The sequence below is a fragment of the Salvia miltiorrhiza genome, chromosome 2 (assembly GCF_028751815.1).
Source record: "Salvia miltiorrhiza cultivar Shanhuang (shh) chromosome 2, IMPLAD_Smil_shh, whole genome shotgun sequence".
Lineage (NCBI taxonomy): Eukaryota > Viridiplantae > Streptophyta > Magnoliopsida > Lamiales > Lamiaceae > Salvia > Salvia miltiorrhiza.
In genome coordinates this window covers 38,566,993-38,590,758 of record NC_080388.1, presented here as the reverse complement: position 1 = coordinate 38,590,758, position 23,766 = coordinate 38,566,993, and the positions used below count along the sequence as shown (strand labels likewise).

The 23,766-nt window shown below is 35.3% G+C and overlaps 2 protein-coding genes across 2 annotated transcripts; both read right to left on the bottom strand.

Moving 5' to 3' along the window:
• Positions 1–358: 358 nt before the first annotated feature.
• On the bottom strand, positions 359–2,309 carry LOC131012321 (uncharacterized). The gene is made up of 7 exons (XM_057940262.1): positions 1,973–2,309; positions 1,717–1,887; positions 1,530–1,637; positions 1,377–1,443; positions 846–959; positions 666–758; positions 359–522 (listed from the first exon to the last, which is right to left on the bottom strand). Exons 1-6 carry the CDS (start codon positions 2,140–2,142, stop codon positions 666–668), a joined length of 723 nt encoding a protein of 240 aa, XP_057796245.1. The 5' UTR covers positions 2,143–2,309; the 3' UTR covers positions 359–522.
• A 17,289-nt stretch (positions 2,310–19,598) lies between these two features.
• LOC131012323 (uncharacterized) lies at positions 19,599–22,839 on the bottom strand. Its single transcript, XM_057940264.1, has 2 exons — positions 21,760–22,839; positions 19,599–19,961 (listed from the first exon to the last, which is right to left on the bottom strand). The coding sequence occupies exon 1, from the start codon at positions 22,416–22,418 to the stop codon at positions 21,762–21,764; it is 657 nt and encodes a 218-aa protein (XP_057796247.1). The 5' UTR covers positions 22,419–22,839; the 3' UTR covers positions 19,599–19,961; positions 21,760–21,761.
• Between the last annotated feature and the right edge of the window lie 927 nt (positions 22,840–23,766).

The following is a 23,766-nucleotide window of genomic DNA, read 5'->3' as shown; positions in this document are numbered from 1 at the left end:
ATGTGTACAATCTATACATAACAGTTGTTTTTTTTAATAACACTTATTTATCCGTTATGTATAATGTTATACATAACGTGTTTAATCCGTAATTAAATTTTTATTTCTTTGTTATTTATTTGTTTTTACATAACGGTTTTCTTCATATACATTACACTCATCTGTGTGATCTTTGAATGTTATAATAACATCAAATCGATGTTTAGATAACGTTTTTTAACGTTATGTATGTTTTAATACATAACAGTTATATATTTTAAATTTTTCGTTATGTATGCTAATGACAGCTTTTAATTATAATTGATTTGCAATTAAAATTAATTCTAAAACAACAAAATAATAAAAACGAACCAATCATATGCAACCACCATCCAACCATATCACTTCACAAAATATTTGTACAATCACAGTTTACAAAAACATAAGTTCTAGCTATTAGTGCTTAATTCTAAAGATTGATTACAAAAATCACTTCTCCTGCCATATCTCTATGAACTTCATGGAAAGCATCTGTAGGAGCATCTGTAGCATAAAACAGATAGTATATATATGAAAAATAGTTGCACATGAAAGCTAAACTAAGAACATAAATAGGAGAAACACCAAACTTATAGCTTGTACTAGCCTAATTCACAGGAGCATCAATTATTAAACTTTAAACATACCTATCCAGCCAATGCATTCTTAATCAGACACCTTGCCCATTCTTCACGAACCTCGTTAAGTTGGTTTTGAGAATAAGTAGTAACACCCTTAAACTACGAATACAAACAATCACCAATATATTTTATCAATAACTACTAATACTGTTAAACAATATTAAAGTATAATGTATATAACAATACCAGTGATGACAAGTGAAAAGTTGAGGCTGCCGTATTTTGAGACCCTTCGATAATATCTCTCATAAACCTCATCACAAAGTAGCCACATTGCTTATCATCAGGTTGTGTAGGGCCCTACAATTATTACATTAATAAATAGGTAAGGCTGCGTTATATGCTCCCCCAGATAAAGTAACTAATGCCAAGCCAAACAGAGGATTGAACAAGAATTTAAATTTCCACAGATAACAGTAGCTAGCATTATCCATCAAAAGAACTTAAGATATTTAATATCGCTAAGTACCTGTTTTTTGATAAATTGAGGAGAAATTTGTGATGTACATTTTACCAGGAGTGCAATTCTCTAGAACCTCTTTTGCTAAATTACAAGAACAGTTGGAAGATAGCAATAATCAATTTATTAAGCAAGTTCTTGTAGACTTTCACAACAAATCCTACTCCCCTATTACCTAAATGATTTCCAACCAAAAATTCAATGTAGACTTATCAGAATAAAGCCACAATACTGATCAGTAATTTAAGCATACATACCTTTATAACTTCCCAATTTGCTTTTTTCATTTTCTTTCCATTTTTTGCAGTGACCATGCTTAGCGCACTTCAAAGGAAATTTATATAAAGTTAACATTTACATCAAATAAAAATAGCATAGATGATGCATTATTTGTATAATCCAAAACTTACGTGTCGACGACAGACTTCCATATGCTGTCCTTGTTACGATGACTGAGAGGATCCATTAGAAACGCTTTTCCTTTTTCAACTTCAATGATGGTCAGAATCCAATGCCCACTATTGATATGCATGTCAGATTGTTAGGCCAAAAACATGAGGGATACTAACTATTTTATATACTTAATTGTTCACTTACCCCACGTTGCAAGGCACGCATACGAGTACGTCTGATGCAGCAACCTCAAGTAATCGTTGTGACAGGGTGCGTGTTCTATCCTCTTGCTTCACTACATTGTCTACGGTAAATAGATTCACAAATAAAAATTTTGAATCTGCACCAATTTCCCTCAAGTTGTTGTACAGATGGCTGTCAATAAAAGTGTGAGAGTTAAATAAACATATAGAGAAGCATCAACAGCAAACATATAAAGAATTGACGATGAAGGTCTTACCAAATGTATGCCACAATGCAACCTCCTGTTATTGGTTCCATGTTACAAAATGGAACCAAATCCTTCTTCATAATGTAAAGTTTTGATTCATGGCCAAAAAGTTCAACATCAAATCTAACACGCAGCCCATCATCCTTGTAAGTTTTCTCAAATAGACAGTACAATGCCATCAATGATGGAGGCAATGAGGACAAGCTGGCATTCAAAACTTGATTTTCCGCAGATAATTTCTTTGCACATCTTTTCTTTTCCTGTGTCTAAAATAGTTACTGTTAATAATTTATTAACAATTTCCTAAAATCAATACAAGAAAACATGGCGTTTAGCTAAAAGTACCTCAATAGATCTGTAATGACCCGACTTTTAATTGAGGATTTAAAATCTTCTAATGATAGATTAAGGATTTATTATGACAATTAGGGTTCGGCATCCATTAATAAAATATGAACTTATATGAATTTGATGATTTATATACGTGATGATTTATTTTCATTTTTATTTTCAATGGATGATGCACTCAAAATATATTTTGAGTCCATTAATTTATTACCGATGATTTAACATTGAAGTGTTAAATATAGATCTTTTAATTGATGTGTTTATATAAGAATAGACTTACTTATATGGATGATTATTAATGTGTTAGTCTTTAGATATTTTTGCTAAGTGTGATTAAGAGATACATGGTCACAAATCAGCCACCGATCTCACACCACCATTTTCAACTACTGCAGTCCATTTTCAACAACAAGATCAAATTCTATATCTTTAAAGTCTCCAATTCTATATCTTTAAAGTCTTCCACAACACTTTACCATTTTCAACCTACGCAGCCCAATTTCTCACAGCCAACTTTAAGAGACTATTATCCTATTCTATATCTTTAAAGACGTCCCCAACACTTCACATTTTTCTTCACTCTCCTTCACACTCAATTCCTGCAGCAAGTTCACGAAGCAACCACACCACCAGACCAAGGTTTTCTTCTTAAACTGAGCTCGTTTATTTTGAGCTCTTTATTTCGTTCAACTATTGCAGAGAACCACCAACACATACGAACTTCTCATATTCCATTTTTATGTGCATATGCAGCCTGTTATAAACAGAATTTACATATACAAATGAAGAGTTGAAATTACATGAATAAATGTTTAAGTGCAGTATGCTCGATTGAAGAACATTTACAGTATTTGAAAATGAATTCAGTAAAAAGCCTATTTCTATGTGTTGACTGAAATTGGGGCTGAAACCCCTGATTCGTGTGTGAGAAGGGTTCAGGGAGGCGGCTGCCGCGGAGGCACGTCGCCGGCGTCGGAGCGGCGGCGGTGAAACTACCGTTGTCTCCGATCTGCCAAGAAGGGGAAGAAGAGAGGGTTTTTAGCTTATAGTTTAAAAAGGAAAGAAGGGGAAAATGATAGAAGATAGGGTTTACCTGGGTTGTCAGCGGCTGCGGCTGCGGCTTCGACGGAAATCAGAGAGGCAGATGCTGTCGGCGGCGGCGGTTCTCCTGCTGCTGGGCCGTCGGATCTGTTAACGGGGGAGATGTGAGAGAGAGGAAGACGTGAACGGGAGAGGCGAGGACGACCGGAGGTGGCCGCGGCAGCCTTCGCTGCTGCAGTCACAGAGCCGATCAGAGAGGGAGGCCGGAAGCGAAGCTACTCGCCGGAGACGATGGTTCCGCCGTGGAGGTGAGGCGGAGGAGGTGACAGCGGCGGCGTGGTGGCGCTTGCTGTGTCTTGTTTCCGGCAGAGTGAGCAAGAGAGATAGAGGCGAGAGGGTGAGAGAGGAGAGTTCACGGAAGTAGAGAGATGGAGCAGCCGCGCCGCTCGCCGGCGGCGGCGGCGGCGGCGGCAGACGTCCGAGAGAGAGAGATGAGAGGGTGTGTGAGGCGCAGCTTCTGATGTGTGTGTGCAGAGTGTGTTTTAGTGTGTGTATGTTATTTAGGGTTGGTTTGTTGGGCTTGCTGTTGGGCCGAGACTTGGGCCGATTTTAATAAGTGTTTGGGCCCTTATTTAATTAACAGATGGGCTTCGATTTAAATGTTTGGGCTCGGCCCTTTACAAATAAAATCTGATGGGCTTCTTTTAATTAAAGGATTTGGGCCTATTTTAATTAAATTGTTTGGGCTGTTTTTAAAGAAAAATATGATGGGGTTAATTTATCTAATTAATTTGGGCTTATATCCATTTAAATGATTTGAGCTCTTAATTATTAATTTAAATTGAGCTTGATTAATTTAATTGTATATTAACCTTTAAATTAATTATTTAAATGGAGTTCATTTATTTCAAGTATTTTTATAAGTGGACTTTTAAAATAAAATATTTTGAGTTAAACTCTTATTTAATGAATTCTTTTCAAATGGCTTATTAATATGGATTATTTGAAAATGATTAAATTGTTTTAAGTATGAGAAAGCATGATCTATAATGATATAAATTGTCTATGTGATATCATATGATTTATTTTTAAATGACGGGATATTTGACTTAATGGCATGAGTAGAACGAGTTATGATTGATGCGCATGTTGATGTTCGAATAAATAGTTTCGAATCTAAATGTTAGTTATGTGATAAATGTTTTGAGTTTAAGGTTTTGACGAGATAAGATTAATATGGATGCTAGAACCCTAAAATCATTAAAGGAGATAGTTTAGTTTAGAGACCTATCTTCCTTTCTTTCACGACTTCTCCTCGAACTTATCGATTCTTCGTCAATAAAGGTCCAGACGGGAAGTGATAGCTAAAGAGGGAAGTAACTCTACGCCCGTTGTGGGAACGAATAAGGTGGGCTTTCTTAAAACACGTATATAGAGATCCCCTGCATACAGGCCTCTTATACGAAATGAAATGAATGACATGATATAACTGTATTATTTCAAATGGTAAATGGTTCTTATGAAATGAAATGTTTATGGAAATGATTAAATGATGAATGGTTCTTATGAAAGTAAATGAAATGTTTATGAAATGATTGTCTGCCAAAAATGTTTATGTTTTATGTATGTATCCTATCTGTGTTGGTTCGCCAACTATAAAGGAAATCAAATTCGGACCCTACGCTAGACGAAGGTTTGCTAGTAAGGGTTAACGTGTACACTCATGGAGACAGTGTGTCGCTTGCGACCGGTCTTGGCGTCCGTGGAAGGAGGCCTCCTTCCCGGCGCGTAAAAGGAACAGATATGGATCATATAGACTGAAAATGGGATGCGCATCCAACTTTATGAAATGAAAGAAAATGTTTAGTAAGCACAGGTCCTTCAAGTAAAACCCTGTGTGTTACTGTTGGCAGTACAATAAATGATATAAAATGTTATGTTTCCGGCATATGTTCACTGAGTATTTTTACTCAGCCCTGCATGTTGTTTTCCCTAATGTGCAGATTGAGCGGGTGATGGAATGGAGTGGAGTTGAGCGGATGTACCCTTGAGACGTAGAACAGTAATGTAACCTTGAGTATACATCTTCATATGTATAACTCACACGTATTTCCGCTGCAAGATACTCTGATTACGTTAATGTTTTATTTTAAGTATGATACTCTTTTTGGGTAATTCACTTCGACGGGCCTTCCCGAACAAACATCTTGTATTTGCCCAAGTGATCAGTTATGATCCTAGTGTTATATAATAAACGTCTCTTTTCGTAAAATGTTTGATTGTTAAGTAAATGCCCCTTTCTTCCCCGCTTCTTAATCCCCTTCCCGAGTCATAACCCCGGTTAAGCCATCCTTAGGGATTGCGGGCTGTGACAAGATCTTGCCACAACCAAATCACTAGGCCAAGCCACTAGTGTTCCCAGTGCATTGCCTACTGTCTCTACATCATCTGAAACAGGAAATGGTAGTCGTGCATTCTCATCAACTACTTCGTCGATAGAAACACGGAAGCAATTTGCAGGCATTGGCGAGCCATGTAGTACAGCACCAGCCAAAAATACAGTTCCATAAGCTACAGGCTTTTTGGAAGCTTGTAGAAGTAACTGCACCTCCTTCCCCTGCATATTAAATAAAGTTTCATCAAAAAAATAATTGCGTGAAAGCACTATTTAAGAAAAATAACTACACGTAATTTATTCTTTGACATCCATAATTTATCCATCCTCACCTAATTAAGCTTTCGGATTTAATTAGACATATATATATATATATAGATACATAGGTATGGTTAGCCAGCTGCTATATTATTTAACTTAATATCTTTCTATTAATTATAGGAAATAATACAATAATAATAATTCGTTCACAATCATTCAACAAATGAATGAATCAATTGCGCTCTGCTGTGACTGACTTCCACTTATGGAGGCTGCCAAGCAATATGGAGGGCTGCTGGTCATGGAGGCCAGAAGAAAATATCGCTTTTAGACTTGAGGTTGCAACTCATATATAACTATATTTATATTTATAGCTTAAGATTAAGATTATAATTTTTCTTATATATTAATCTAGCTTCGTTTGCTACTGCTTCTTACATTATTTTGCAGACAAAATTTGGTATTTTTGGAGCATATTAAATGAGCTTTTCGCATTTTTCGATTAAATGGACAGTGTATTTATTTATTGTCCTGCATCATCTTCTAGTTTCATCTAAATATACAAATTTTAAAGAAATTACATCCCGTTATTAAATGCATCACCTAATCTTTATTATATATTCAAGTATATATAACTTTGCATGACAAGTCAAGAGAAATGGGCAGAAGCCACTGTCCATCTCCTCGCTTTGACAACAGCTTTCTCAGCCTCTCTCGGTTCAGTTCCAAAATTTAAGACCTATAAACTCATTAACTCTTTTCAACTTAAACTTTGATTATTGTAAAACTTATAAACTTGTGATTTAGATATTTTATTATGATTTTGAGCTAGAGATTTCATGAACATTTCAAAAGCTAGGCCTCATTACCCTAAAATATTGACTTAGGCTTACATGCTCGTTCTGTCAGTTTCTTCGACAACAAACTGTAGTCTATTAAAAGATCATGATTCATGATACATTTTCAAACTAAACTAAATGGTAAGCATCAAAACACACAACACAAACACACATACCACATATAATCGGCTCCAAGCCATCGCCACAACAACAAATGGAATGGAACAAGCCATTCCCCAACCTACTCTTCATATTGACTACCTAGATACATGCTTATCTATGATATTTACATAACCATGGCTACCAGTTGAGCTATGGTGCAAAACTAAAAGCACCTAGATACATGCTTATCTATATATGATATTTACATAACCATGGCTGCCAGTTGAGCCATGGTGCAAAACTAAAAGCAAGAGAATATAAAACTAACCTTCAAGCTAATCTCTGCGCCAATTTCTCTATCACCGTTTACCTTCCAACCTGAAACAATACAAATGAAAATAATAATTAAATTCAAAAAATATAGTCATTGTTCAAGTCATGGAGTAAACTGAAAATCTCATATCCTTGTAAATGTGAGGTTCTAACAAATACTACTAGACAATTAGAAAACTAAAAAGAACTAAACAGGGGATAAGCTGGGTACACCCAAATCTCAAGGATGAGAAACAACCAATTAGAAAAAGAAGAAAAAAAACGAACTTGCAATTCTAGATTCTGCAATATGGAGGTGTTCGTAGCCCTCATTTATAGCAAATATACTGTGAAATTCAGACTTTAAACACCACCAAATCTCAATATGAGGAGAGGCTAATATACGGCAAACATCATGCTTACTTGACATATTATAAATAAAACCAACTCCTTCAAATTACAATCATTAAGAATAGTAATACTAAAGTACTCAGAGTAATCATCAATTTATCATAGGCAGCAAAATCATCATACATACAAAACAAAACCAAAGCAAAATCAATCCCTCTCAGCTTCAGATCAAAAAGTATTCCACACCAACAGAAAAGGTTTCAACTGAGATTCAAAAGCAACAGAAATAAGTAACAAATCAATCAATTTGTGATATGCATTCTACCACTATCTGAATCCCACGGAAATAAGTTTGGGAAGGACACGGATGGACATGTCAAGCCTTTGGGTGATTTCAATTAGTGAAAACAAGTCCTTAAAATCAAATCAGTAAATGTCTGCTAATCGGTGAAGTGAAATATAATGTCTGTCAATTGGCAATTTGCCACTATATAATTGGCAGACATTTACCTACATATAATTGGAAGAACACCAACATAGCTATGTATAATTGGAAGACAAAAGGAACTGCTATATAAAAGGAACTGTAATTGCAATCTTCTTATGTCTGCCAATTTGCCACTATTTGACATTTACATAGCCCTTCCGATTGGGAAATTGGCAGACAAAAGGAACTGCTATGTTAGCCTACCAAAATCCTCAAAACACTTTTTCACAAGTCCTTACAAATTGGCAAGTGAAAAGAAAAAATGAAATTCAGATCCTTTACCCAACAAAAATCAATTCTTCAAAATCAAAGTACATGCAAAGCCCCCATTATCAAGTACAGGCAAAACCCTCAAAATCAAAGGTAAAAAATGAGTCTTTTCAACACAAATCAGAGCCCTTTCCCAACAAAAAATCAATTCTTCACCTCAAACCCTCATGATTAATCGCAGATACAGAGAGAAAAGGTGCTCAAATTCAAGAAATTGCTCTAAAGAATTACCTGCTTTTTCTTTTTCCGACGACCACTGTTATTCCTCCGCCTAACTCTGTTCGTGGTGGCTGATATAGTCACTTCCTCTTTCGAAGCCCTTTTCTCTATATAGTTACTTCCTCTTTCATAGTGGCTGTTATTCCTCGTCGTCGACGAAAGCAGAGGGAGTAAGAGGACGGCGCTGCGGAGGGCTTGGTGGCGGAGGCGTCAGTTGTGCGATGGTGGGGTGGGACGACCGGTGGTGCGACGGTGGGGTGGGGTAGGACGGCAGGTGGAGAGACGGTGGGCTGGGGTGGGACGTCAGGTGGCGCAACGGTCGGGTGGGGCGGCAGGTGGCGGTGCGAAGCTGCTGTGTTTTCTTCTTGTTAGAGGGAATTGATACTTAGGAGTGAAAATTTGAGAGGGAATACTTAGGCGTGAAAATTTGAGCGGGATCGACTTAGCTGTTGTGTGTTTCTTATTTTTGCTGCGTAAATATTATAGGGTGAATCTTTGTTTACTCATTTTTTTTTTCATTTGTTTCATTTTTATTATTAATTATTAATCAATTCTTGATATTTAGGTTTTTAATAATATTTTTAGATTTTATATATCTGTTACTTAATGAAAAAAAAATTATGAGTTTTAATTTTTTAAACTCTGTATTTACAAATTGATTCATATTATAGAATAATCAATTTAGTTTTTATTTTTAAATATAATATAATAAAAAAATTTAAAAAATAATGTTTATACATAACAGTTTTCAAAGTGCTTATACATAACGGTTTAATAAACCGTTATAAATAATACTAATATATAACGTTTTTCGTAACGTCGGAATAACCGTTATAAAAAGATGATAATAGATAACGGTCGGCTTAACGGTTTTGTAATACCGTTATGTATGTAACTAATAGATAACGCTCAAACATAACGGTTTAACTCAAACCGTTATCTAAGCGTTTAGACAACAGTACATAGATAACGGTTTTTGGTCAAAACCGTTATCTTTTCCAAAAATGCGCTCATACATAACGGTTTTTAGAAAAAACCGTTATGTATGAGGTGTTATGTATGTGCATTTTTGTAGTAGTGACCTAAACTAGAAACTAGAAAGCAATAAACGGCACATGGATTTACGTGGTTCGGCCATCAAAGACCTACATCCACGGGAGGTTCTTCGTTGGTTTTCACTATAGCTCAAGAAAGTTTACATTTTACAAGTGTGTTGCTTGAATAAGTTGATCCCCCAGTTTTCCAATAGATGTGCTACTCATAGTTTGTGAGCAAACCCTAATCCTAAAAGCCCACTCATCTAGTCAATTGGGCCCAAAACTTAGTACAACGGTCTTATTCCCGAAGTTGAACTATCATACGTGGCTGCGCGGGCAAGCTTCTTGGCTGCGCAGGAAGGCACCTTGGCTGCATGGGATAGTTCCTTGGCTGCGCGGCTACACGGGAAAGCTACTTGGCTGCGCGGGAAGGTTTCTTGGCTGTGTGGCTGCGCGGGCAAGCTTCTTGGCTGTGCAGGAAGGTTTCTTGGCTACGTGGCTGCGCGGGCAAGCTTCTTGGCTGCGCAGGAAGGCACCTTGGCTGCATGGGATAGTTTCTTGGTTGCGCGGCTGCACGGGAAAGCTACTTGGCTGCGCGGGAAGGTTTTTTTGTGCAATCATTCTTCACTCCATCTACTTAGGTGGATTTCTCACTCTTTTATCTAAGATATTCTATCGTACCTGCGCTGTTAGTTTATATAATAATAACAATAATCATAACAAGGTAAAATAGGCTTGGATTACTAAGTACGGCGCTAATGAGTATTCCAGTCCTCATCAAGTGGCCATGGTCGAAAATTGCTATTGTTGAGTGGACGTTGCTATATTGTAATGAGAATGACGAACCTTTGAAATTTGCTCTACAGAATTCTCTTTCAACTTGGAAAATATTGTGGCTCAAGGACGTGTTCTGTAACTTTTCGCTGAGGAGAGAAAACTCCTTCGCAAGCGTACGTGTTCTATATAGCTCGCGATTTAAAAATTTTGGGATGAAAGACATGGTTGGCAATTGATAATTTAGGAGAGGGTATAAATGTAATTTTATAAATAGATTACAGCTGCTACCATACATCTGATAATTTTTATCTTGGCTATAAACTGATCTATCGCACAATTAGAACCAACCATTATCTCCAATGGGCCCTCCTGTTTAAAATTAACAAGTCTTATCTTTCCAAGTCTACCAAACACACCCTAAAAAATTCCGCCACCCCAGTTTCTCTCTCTCACCCCTCTCAATATCTTTGAGTTAGATTATTTAAAATATAAATTAATATTCTTTCTGTCCCACGAATCTTGACATGTTTTTCTATTTAGGTCGTCTCACGAATCTTGACACATTTCCAAATAAGGTAATAATTATTACATTCTCTCTCCTACTTTATTACTTTTATTACCTTCTCTCTCCTACTTTATCACTTTTGTACTTTATTAACTACACACTTAAAACACTAATCTACAACTCCTTAATTCCAGTGCCGAAAGCAAACGTGTCAAGATTCGTGGGACGGAGGGAGTACTACATATATATATAACTAAAATTCGGTTTTATATAAAAAGAAATACGGGAAGAACCTAGAACCCTTGAATGCACAGGAAAACAAACTAAGGGCTGAGCCTCGTTAAAACCTATATAGGAAAACCCTCGCGGAAAAATCCTATATAGGAAAAAGAGTACTCGTCTACAAAGACAACGAAAAGAGAAAAGAGAACAAGAGCGGAAAGCAACTTCGGAAGCTCCGGCCTAACCATCGCCCCCAAGCCACCGGGCTCGAAAAGAACAAAAAACAAAAACGGAGAAAGCTCAAAGAAGAGCAAGGCACGGTTCATCACTGACAAAAGCAAGGGAGTACTATATATATATATATATATATATATATATATATATATATATATATATATATATATATATAAAGAGAGAGAGAGAGAGAGGTTCAAATGAGAAGATTTAAAATGAGAATGGAGAACCATCCTCAATTGTTGGATCATGAATATCAACGGTGGATGCATTATTTTGATGGATAGATGCACCATCTGCATTTGAATCCTGGAGGGAGCGAAACTTTTTTTTTTTTTTTTCATTTTTCCCGAATGCAGTTAATAGTACAGTGAATGCAGTAACTTTACACGCCATTGCAGTGTTCTCATTTCTCATTTTAAATTGCAATTTTCACTATAACCAACCCCTATATATATGAGATATCCTAAAAAGGAAAACAAACCTATATATATGGGACGTAGGGAATATTAGTAAGGCTTTTTATAATTTTTAGAAATTTAAATTTATATAAAAATATCAAAATATTACTCTCTCCATCCACGAAAGAACTTCCTAGGAGGGAGTGGCACGCGATTTAAGAAAAATATTATTGATTGTATTTAAAGTGGAGAAAAAGTTGTTGAGTGTATTGGGAGTGGTGAAAAATTATTATAATTAATATTGAGAGTTGTGAAAAAGTGAAAGTAAGAGTTATTATAAGTGGTGGGGTATAGTCCAAAAATAGGTAGAAAGTTCTTTTGTGGACAACCCAAAAAGGAAAGATAGGAAGTTCTTTCGTGGACGGAGGGAGTATTATCTATGAATTAGATTCTTTCATAAAAAAAATTCTATTAATTTTAATATTAATTTATTTGAAGTAATGTATAATAATATTGTTGGGTTCCGGAGGGTCACTGAACTGGTGTATGGGGGGTGGGGGAATACACCAGTAGGATAATTTAAATTTTCTTTTGTAAACTGAAATCAGTATCTTAACTGATACTGAAAGGTGTAGACTGAAGTGATAAGTGAAAAGCAATTTCAGTTAAGAGAAGGGTGTAGACTGATACTGATAGTGTTTCAGTATTTTAACTTCAGTATGAAGAACGTGTCGACACACTAATAGTCCAGTTAAGGTTTCCGTCTTTTCAATTTAAGATTCAGAGAAGTATTAGAAATCTTACTGACTATCCTAAGATTTGTCAGTTAGACTGATAACACTTAGAGCGAAAACGATTTTAAGGAATAGCCTTTAAGTGGATCACTTAATCAGTTTTAAGGTTACTCTTTTCAGTTTATTAGTTTCAGTATAAATATGAGTTTGTGCACAAGTTGATAAAAGTAAATACTGAAAGCAATAAGAACACGAAGAGTTTTACGTGGTTTGGAAAACAAATTCCTATGTCCACGGTCAGTCGATCACACTGACAATCACTGGGCTTGTGCTTACCGGTGCACAACAAACCTTAGTTCTGAAATTCTCGTTTCAGAGCCAACACACTGGGTTGGTGTTGGGAACTTAATGAAATATCCTATCTCTAGTTTTTTATGATACCAAAACTCCTAGATTTTCTTATAATAGACTAGAATCTTTCGAAGTCAAGTGTTAGAGTTCATGTTTCTTGTTAGACTATTGTTCTGAAGACTGAAGACTGAAGACTAAAGACCTCAATTGAAGATAGTTGCAAAAAGACAAGTCAAATACTGATGTATTGACTGATCGGGAGTCTAACTGAAGAATCAGTTATGACTGGAGTATTAATGCTGGCTACGTGGAATTAGCGGACTGATACTCAAGTCAAGTATCAGTTGACATTATTCCTAGGACTGAAGTTTCAATGTTAAAAGGAAGCCACGTACTTTCAAGTACAGCTGCATTAAATGCAGAGATATTGAAGATCGTTCTTTCTCTGAAGAGCATTCTTTTTTGGTGATAAGCTTTTCAGAGGTGCCCTACCTACTGTACCTGTGATGATGCTCTTCACAGAATGAGGAACCTCGAAGATTGTAGCCTCAGCCTAATTCAAATCTACTCTCACAACGGAAGAAATCTTGAAGACCATCTCAGCCAACGGATCTATTAAAGACTTCGCTTACAAATAGAGCTCGAGGAACACTGCAATCTTCACCGATTCAAATGCACAAGCTGAACCTCTGCCAAATTTGCAACTCAGTCTTCAACTGCCTTCAAAAGTTTGAATCGGAGAAGAGAATTCCCAAAGCCAAAATCGGTCTACTGATCTCATTCATTCTCTTAGTTTCTTAGGCAAATACTTTGTTTAATCCAAAGCCTAAGTCCCTGATTACAGAGAGCATGTTCTCTGTAGTCTAGTTGGTCTTTCGAACCCTTTTCAACCGAGCGAAAAGAGTGTTTGAGTAGAGAGGAATTCAGACCAGTGTTCTGACTCTAGAGATCTTAGCCACACGCTGGAAAAGGCATTTGTGTGTCTTAGCGTGCTAAGAGAAGAACGAGAAATCCAACCCAGTGTGTTGGTACTGAAAATTGTATTTTCAATTGAAGGTTTGTTGTGCACCCGTAAGCATAAGCCCAGAGTGTTTATCAGTTTGATCGACTAGCCGTGGACGTAGGAATTTATTTCGAACCACGTAAAAATCCTTGTGTTCTCTACTTATTTTCAGTTATTCTTTATCTGCGCCAAATCTGTTTTACAACTGAATCTGCCTAACTGAAAAGATAAACTAAGGATTTCATTAAGTGACAAACATTTCTAAAGGCTATTTAAATTAAGTTTAAATTTCCGTTGCTGAGTTATTAGTCTAACTGACCAATCAACTGATAGTCAGTAAGATTTATAACTCTACTCTGTTTTACAAACTCTAGACTGAAGTCTTACGTGGATATCAGTTAAAGCTCTGTGCTTGAATGAAATCAAAATACCGAAGTCACTTCAATATCAGTCTACAACAACTTTACAACTGAAGTTTGGTTTGTTTGTTTTCCGCAAAAAATAGCCTACAGGTGTATTCTCTCCCTCCCCCCCTCCCAATACACCTGTTCAGTTAACCCTACGGGACCCAACAGTTGGACTTCTCCTTCTTAACTTGCAGTTGCTAAGACAACACTTGTCTAGCTTGCGGAGGTCAAGATTCTCTAAGTTCAGACAACTGCCTCGAACTCTCTCCATCTCAAACACGATTTTCGCTCTTTAGAAAATGCGTTCAAATCTTCCAACTAGGATTACTGAAAACAGGCTCTCAGGTAATCAAGATCTAGGATAAGGGTGGAAGTATAAGTGCCTAGATGTTCTAAGAGAATTTTGGTATCAGGTAGACTGATATTTCAGAAATGGGTATTCTCTTCTTCGATTCAAATATATGGCTAAGTAAAGGCTGAGTCTTGATTTTGGCTGAGCTTCAGCGTATCTCTTTGGATCGGTGAAGATTGAAGTTGATCCTTGAGCTCTTTATATAAGCAACGTCTGAATAGATCCGTTGGAGGAGATGGTCTTCAAAAATCTGCTGTTGTGAGATAAATTTGAATCTGGGCTAAGGCTTCAATCTTCGATGTTCCTAATCCGAAAAGGGGTAGCCATACTTTCGGCAGTAGGAGTATGGTGTTACAGAGGAAAGTAGCATGAAAGAGAAAACCCTGTCTTTGGAAGGACGATCTTCATATCTTGACATTAATTGCGACTGTACTTCATTACTTTCCACGTGGCTTCCTTAAACTGGAGTTTCAGTCCGAGGAATGAAGAAAAACTCAGGGAGTTCCATTGATACTTGACTTTAGTATCAGTCTGCTAAACTCAACGTGGCATGTATCAGTAATTGCCTATTACTGAAACTTCAGTACAATCGTCCTTTAAGAAGAGTACTTGACTGTTGATTATTAGTTAAGATTGATACTCTGACTTCAGTTCAAGGTCTTCAGTCATTCGATCTTCAATCCTATTACTATAATGGACTAAAACACTTAAGTCCAGTAAAGCCTTAGTCTAAAAAGAAACATCTAAGGATTTTGGGATCATCAAAATCAGGGATGGATATTTCAGTTATTTTCCAACAAATATTGTTATCAACTCAATTTAATAAATATCGTATAATAATAATAATAACAATAATAATAATAATAATAATAATAATAATAATAATAATAATAATAATAATAATAATAATAATAATAATAAAATTTATAGATAGTAAAGTAATTAATTTAAGTCAATCTCATTTTGAGTGAATATTACTAAACCATCAATATCAAATCAAAAGTTTAAACTATAATATAAAAATAACAAAATGTATTAACAAAATTAATTGGAAAAATGATATTCATAAATAAATGAAATTGAACAAAGAATCAAGTCAAAATTCCCAAGAAACATAATCATGCCAGACACGATCGCTCAAACACAAGATGATAGCGTTGTGAGCTCGTTGATTAATTTATTCCCTGCTTATCTTCAGCTTCTTTCAGAATCGTCCTCTGCCTTTGGATCGACCTCGATCTCCTTCAAGGCGTTGCCTAACCCTTGCTAGATTAGAAGAGCACGCATTTTGATTTTCCACAGGTTGAAATCATTCTTGTCGTTGAATTTCTCGGCTTCGAATCTTGTCGATGCCATTGCCGTGAGACGGTTCCCACAGACGGTGCCAATTCTTAATTCTCTGATCAACACCCGCAATCAGAAACACAAGCACTCAACAAGAAATAACGAGACAAAGTATTTACATGGTTCAGCTATGAAAAGCCTACATCTACGGAGGGTTAGCAAGAGGAGAAGATCACCGGAGAAAACAATATTATAATACACCGACGAGAAACGCAACACAAAAGTGTAATTACAGCAATCTCTCAATCCTTTCTCTCTATGTTCTTTTGTCTCTCTCTCTCTCACAGAAGAATAAAAGTTTCGTGAAAAAGAAGATACAAAACCCAGCTATCAACTAATTAACTACCTAAGCTCAAAACATCGTTGTGCTTCTTTCTTCACCTCACTTAGTCCACGAACTAAAAAATGTCAAACTCTATGTACTGACCTTTGTGCAGCCCCTTTAAGCTTGAACGTTTCATTTGAAAATTAACTTAAATTTTTCCTAAAATAATGAACCATCCCGATCAAAATTAATTAGATCAGAATGATAATATATTGGGATGATTAAGCAACAGGAGATTCAATTTCGCAGGAAACCCGAATTCTCTCTTGAAATGGCCTAATTTGGAAATTGAGAGTTTCATCTACAAAGTCATAGACAACAATTCGTGCACCAAAGCCACATTTCCTTGTACCATTTCAGCAGATCCCTTCACCATAACACTCGAATCTGCGTAAGGCGAAATATAAGGAGTCGGGTTGAACTCTTGAAATCTCTCCCATGACTTCACCCATGTAGCTGGCACCCAACATGAAAGGACGACTCAGAATCCATCTTCTAAGCTGATTTCTCAATATCTATTGAACTCCGCCTCCCGGTATAGTTCACAACCCGAAACATGTCAGTGTGCTTCAGGACAATCCTGATCCTGAGCAAATAACCATTAGGAAATCCAAAATTTCTTTTTCTCGTTGTTGTCACGATATACTTCAAAGTAACAAGGCTACTTCTTAAGCATGTTAGGTGTCTTCCCCTAAAGTCGAGGTTGTTAAACTTTTTCTTGATGTGATCAATAGACGCGACTTGATCGGGGTATCTGAGGATTATGTTCTTGATCTTATTATTATTATTATTATTATTATTATTATTATTATTATTATTATTATTATTATTTTGTAATTTTAGACTTGCAAATTCATTGACAAAAGCATAAGAGAGAAAGAATCAGTGAACAAAGTGCAAAAAGATTCAGTAATCTTCCAACACATCTCAATCTTTAGTTTCGCCTAGAATTTCACACAACTAACAAAATGCATTAAACAAGAATTTCAACAGCCCAAATTAGGGGAAAGAAGCTCCAAATCAACAAACAATGCCAAAAAAATGAGCCAGTTTCAATCTACTATCAATCACCACTATGATAAACCGAATACGTGAAAGAAAAAAACAACGGACAACGGCAGAAAAACATGGTCAACAATATACATGGTAAGATATATATAAAGAGGTAACACCCTATTTTAATTAAAACCATTTATATAGTAAGAAGAAATTTTATCATATGGATAAAATTGTGAAAATAGTAGCATTTTTGACTAAAATACCCGTGTATTGTGTATACACTATTACATACTAGTACTTTTTTTTTTTACACAATTTTACAAAATCCTGTAATAGTCGCAAAAACTTATATAACAGTGTATTTACACTGTTACACTCTTTTCACGATTAGACACTTTTTTCCAATTACACGCAATTATACTATTACACACTTTTGAGAAAATTGTATAACAATGTATTTTACACTGTTACACACTATTTTAACAAAAGTGTATAATAGTCGTGAATCAGAGAGAGGACAGGAGGCGGTGGCATACGAGACGGTGGTGTGAGCGAGAGAGAGAGGTGAGAAGAGGAGAGAGAGAGAGAGAAAAAAAAAAGAGGTGAGGAGAGAGAGTGGTGGAAAGCTTGCAGCGGCAGCACATGCACAAAGGGGAGTTTAGGGTTTACGGGAGAAGGGGAGCGTGTTGTTTTTTTTAATATATTGATATATTTGCACCCAAAAAAGCTAGTATCTTTAGATTTTTTTTATCTTTATGAGTATTATTTCCTTTTATTAAGTGGCGATAAATAAATTGATCTATTAACTTCATATATAAATATCTACAACAATTATATGCATTTGGCGACCTAATTCGAAAGTTAAAAACACAGACTTAAGCACTTTTGTGTGCGTGTGTTGACCTAACAGTAGGAGGTTAATGGCCAAGACCTTAGGTCCTGGGTTCGAGTCTTTCGTTGCGCGTTATTTAAAGTTTCTTTATTTACTTGCGTAATATATATATATATATATATATATATATATAGGGGAGGGCTAGAATAAAAACACTCTTAAGTGTATAAAATATAAATGATTTTCAGCTCTTAAATCATCAAGATCTACGGTTGATTCGTAACCCTGTTGGAAGAATTCGTGGTCCTGGGTTCGAATCCCAAAGGTAGCAAAAAATTATTTTTCACAATTCGTAACCATGTTTGATGAATTCGTAACCCTGTTGGATAAAATTCGTACATTACAAAACGTTTATATTTATATTTTAAGAAGTGTTTTTACTATAGGGCTACGGTAAAAACACTTCTTAAAATATAAATATAAACGTTTTGTAATGTACGAATTTTATCCAACAGGGTTACGAATTCATCAAACATGGTTACGAATTTTGAAAAATAATTTTTTGCTACCTTTGGGATTCGAACCCAGGACCACGAATTCTTGCCACGTGTCACCATCTTGATGCGCCACATGTCATAAATGTGTGGTCTAGATTTGGATCTACGGATCTATTATAAACAGAGGGATCCACCGAAACCCAACCCTATATATATATATATATATATATATATATATATATATATATATAGGGTTAGCTTATATTGAGATTTTAAATATTTTGAGATTTTGAGATAAATGAACATATCAATAAATTTTTTGAACATAACCAATATAACTCATGAACATATGAATCTATTTAATTTATTTAAAAAACACGCCACTTGTAGGGATTGAACCCCAGACCAACGCGCGTTCATAAAAATTAATTGACAAGTTCATCAAAATGTACTTATATGTTCATTTATCTCAAAATCTCAAAATATATATAAATCTCAATTGAACCAATTCCTATATATATATATATATATATATATATATATATATATATATATATATATAACAAATAGTTTCACTTCTCTGAAAAAATGACATGATATACATTTTGCTACCTAATTCAAGTTAAAAACAAAGACATCTTAACTAATCTTAACTAATAAATTTACTTGGCTGAAAAAGTTATGATACGCGCTTTGTACCTAATTCGAATGTTAAAAACAATTTTCTGCCTAATTCGGAAATTAATAACAAAAATCGTGTGGAAGTCTCTGCCCCATAACCTGCTGACAAATTAATTAAAGATAACTCAATTCATGAACAATTAAATTAATGCCAATATATACATTTTGCTCAGAATCGAAGAACTCGCGAATAATTAAATTGCGAAAAATATATGCATAACGCTTAGAAGTGAAGAACAAAAACTAAAAAAATTCACATTCACAACCAACAATCAAATAAAATGATGCAATTTCAGTACACATGGGAAGTAAATAAAATTCCTTGTAAATATTTTCACAATAGACACTGTAACACAAAACATCACAAAAGCAAATATTAGAGTTCAACGTTGCCGTCTTTATTATTGACATTGCTCCAAAAATAAACGTAAAATATAAGATACTGATGAAGCCTCAAACCAACAGTGGAACACTATGGTGATAGAGCCTCAAACCAAGAGCTGTGTTAGAATCCATCCATCTTCCATTACCAAAAGGTTTCGAGCATTCTACATTACTCGCAACTCCAGACTGAATCTCAACTGTTTATCCTATTGCAAGTAAGAACAGTTGTATGCGTCTGCAATTATAGATTGCTTCTCAACAATTTGATAAAAGAGTTCAGCGAGCAACCTGTAAAGTGAAATGTAACGTTAGAAACTGAGAATTAAAACATCAATTAAAGATTCCATAAATGAGTTCAAAGTTCAAACCAATGCAAAGCTAGAATTATAACATCAATAAACAATTCGGTAAAAGTATGATAACAGATTAACAACAAAACTCAAGATATAATGAAATTTGCAAACTGTTGGGATAAAATGAAAGAGTAACTCAGGAAAACAAATTTCAGTCTTACAAAATTGCCGGTACACTCATCGACCTACAAATATTTCCATTGATATTCGAATTATTTTGCAAGACACATAGCACAAAAGGTTATTATGAATCGAGATCCCATAACCAAAACAAGGTTGGACGTTACACTCATCGACCTACAAATAAATCAACCATCACTACTCTGTCTTGTCTAATACTTTGTGATGAATGAATCACCCATTCCTCAAAATCTTATTCCAGATCTCAATTTCAAAACCAATCACTAGGTGATAGTATCAATCATAAATACAAGCTTGAGCTAATTACTATATATAAATACAGATAGATATATATATATATATAGCAAGGGGATAGGCTATAAATCCATCTTAAAATATAAAATACGACCGCTGAATTCTATGTTGAATATGTCTGAATTTGCTGTGTAAATGTCTGAATTTCGAAAATTAAATTTTTCGCTCCGTACGGGATTCGAACTCACGACCATAAATCCATCCAACAAAGTTATGAATCCACCTTAAATCATCAAGATCTACGTTTAATTCATCACTCATCACTTTGTTAGATGAATTCATGGTACCGGTTTCGAATCTCATAGGGAGCAAAAAATTTAATTTCTAAAATTCAAACATTTACATACGATTGCCCAAAGATTAAATCACAACTGTTAGATTATGGGTATATCAATGGTGTAAATTTATTCCTAGTTTATATTCTAATAGTGGTTTACAACCTAACCACGAAGCAAAAATTTTAATTTTTGAATTCATACATTTTCGCACAAAATTCATACATATTCAACGTAGAATTTATATTTTAAAAGGGTATGTAGTCTAACCCTTTTCTATAATATATATAAGTATGAGCTTCAGCCTTGAGGTGCTCTCATGGTCCATAAAATGAAAACAAACATGAGCAGACTCAGAACGCTGATTTCAAAAATTGATCGAGCTAAGTTTTTTTTTTGGTAAATTACATAAGTAAATAAAGAAATTTAAAGGTCGCGCAAAGGCCTCAAACCCAAGACTCGAGATCTTGAGCATTAATCTCATACCACTAGGCCAACACACACACAAAGACCTATATTTTGCATCTAGCTACAACCAAGAAAGGCCAACGAGCATACGAAATTACAAAAAAAGTGCATCAATTATCAACACAGCCAAATATCGAAATCAAAGGCAAAGGTAGGCATCAATTATCAAAATTCATACATATTCCGGCTTCGGATGCTCTTGGCTCACAATCACGATACACGAAATGGGATACAAACAAAACAATCACTATGATTTTAACAAATCATCGAGCAAAGAATCCAAACTTTGCATCTAAATGTAACCAAGAACAACAGCCATATAAACTACGTCAAGATTAATCAATTTCTAAAATTAATGTTATTGCCAAAAAGCCATTGAAACCAAGCCGCTATATTGATGCTCAAATCTACCAATAAAATCTCGTTTACCAATAACAACAAAACAACATATAATAAACAGAAATGCATACTAACAAAAAGGAATCATTTGAAAAACCAACAAAACATTAATTGGAAACAAACAGAAATAGTAATCAATGATAAAAAAATTTATACCATCATCCACTAGAACTGGGTCGGGTCCCACTGGAACCGGGGCGGTTCAGATCCGACAGCTCACGGCCTCTCCTTATCGGGTCATACCCGCTTCCAGATTTCGGCCTCCCCTCGATCACCACAGACCCGTAATTCCCCGGATCCTGACCCTGACCCGGTCTGTGCCCTCTGAAATCCGGTTTAGCCTTAAAGCCGCTCTTCACGAGCTCCGACCCCGGCTTCTCCTCTTTCCCCACGAACCCCGGCCTGAGATGCGGAGGCACGAACTTCGACGGCAGCGGCGACACGGGAGAAGGCAAGGGCGACGAGCTCAGCACCGGCGCGGACCCGGTCCGGCCCTGCGGGCGGAGGGAGATCGAATCGGGTTCGGACACGGCCTTGATCTGATCTGAGGGCGGCGGCGGAGGGGGAGGAGAAGCGGAAGAGATCTGCTCCTTGATTTCCGATTTCTGGGGGATGGAGATGGGTTTGGGCGTGGGTCGGGTCAAAACGAGCATATGTCCATGGATCCGGGAATTGGATAAGACGGTTTTGCTCTGATTGGAAAATGATTTAGCGGAGGAAGGGGTGCTGGTGGCGGATTGATGATTGTTGTTGCTCAGCTTTTTCTCGAAAATTCCATTGAAGTTGAGGGAGGTGTACTTGTTGCTTCTTGCCATCCACCTGCACAACCACCACCGCCGCCGCCACAACCGCCGCCGTTAGCCACCGTTGCAAAGGAGGAGGAGAGGAGCTTTCGCGTGCGATGATGAGAGCTGCTTTACGTATTCAAGTCTGATTTCTGAAGATCTCAAATTTATGTATTGTTTTTTCTTTTTTGTTTTGGTTTTTGGTTTTCTGTTGAAGTGTGAAAGGGCACGGATGCAAATACGCATTTATCCTCATCCAATTATATCATTATTATAGGGTGTTTGGATAAAATTGTTTAAGATTGTGAAAATACTAGTTGGAGAGATCAAATTGGTATAATTTATGTTGAATAAAATAAATTTTAATACAATAATTTTATAAATAATTATTATTAATAGAGTTATAGAAAATAAGATAAGAAAGTTATTATTCTAATTATTATGACGTTTATTTTCATATAATATTTTGTTAAACTTTTAGGAAGAACTGATAACTTCTTTATTTAAAAGAGTTTATGAACTCGATCGAATACCCTTTAAATTAACTAATTAAAACTAAGTAAGAAGAGTAATAGTTGTACTATATATTGTCCAAGTTTGACTCGTATTTTCTTCCTCTTCAAAAAAATAATTTTAGAAAACGATATCATAAAGTAATAAAAATGATTGACAATGAGTTAAAGTAATTATCGTCTAAAGAGTATTATTAATAATAATATTTAATTATATTCTGAATATAAAAAAGAGATCATCATGTAGTAGAATAGATAAATAAGTTGACATATTGAAGATAATATATTGTGGATAATATTTATAAATGAGGATGGACTATTTTTTATGAATATATCAATATATATATATATATATAGGGTAGGGTTAATATAAAAACCTCTCTTAAGATGAAAACTAGGAACCAATTTAAAGCCATTGATTTAAATAAAATAGAGGGCTGAGATTAAACTACAGATGCACAATTTCGATTGCATAGATGCACGGTTTCAATTGCATAAATGCACAATTTCGATTTGCTTGAGTATTTTGCATTGTTGGTTTCAATTGCATAAATTGCATATTTTTTAAGTGCACAGTAAAATATAATAGATGCACAGTTTCTTTTGTTGACTAAATCCTAACCATTAGATCTAATATTTAAAAGGTCAAGATTAGGTTCCTAGTTCTCATTTTAACAGAGATTTTTATTAGAACCTCTTCCTCTATATATATATATATATATATATATATATATATATATATATATATATATATATATTTAGGGACACGAGCGAATATGATATACAAAATAAATATTTTTTTTTCTTTTCTTATTTAGACCTTAGTTTAATTAAAGATTTATTTAAATCAAAAGAAACGAATAATG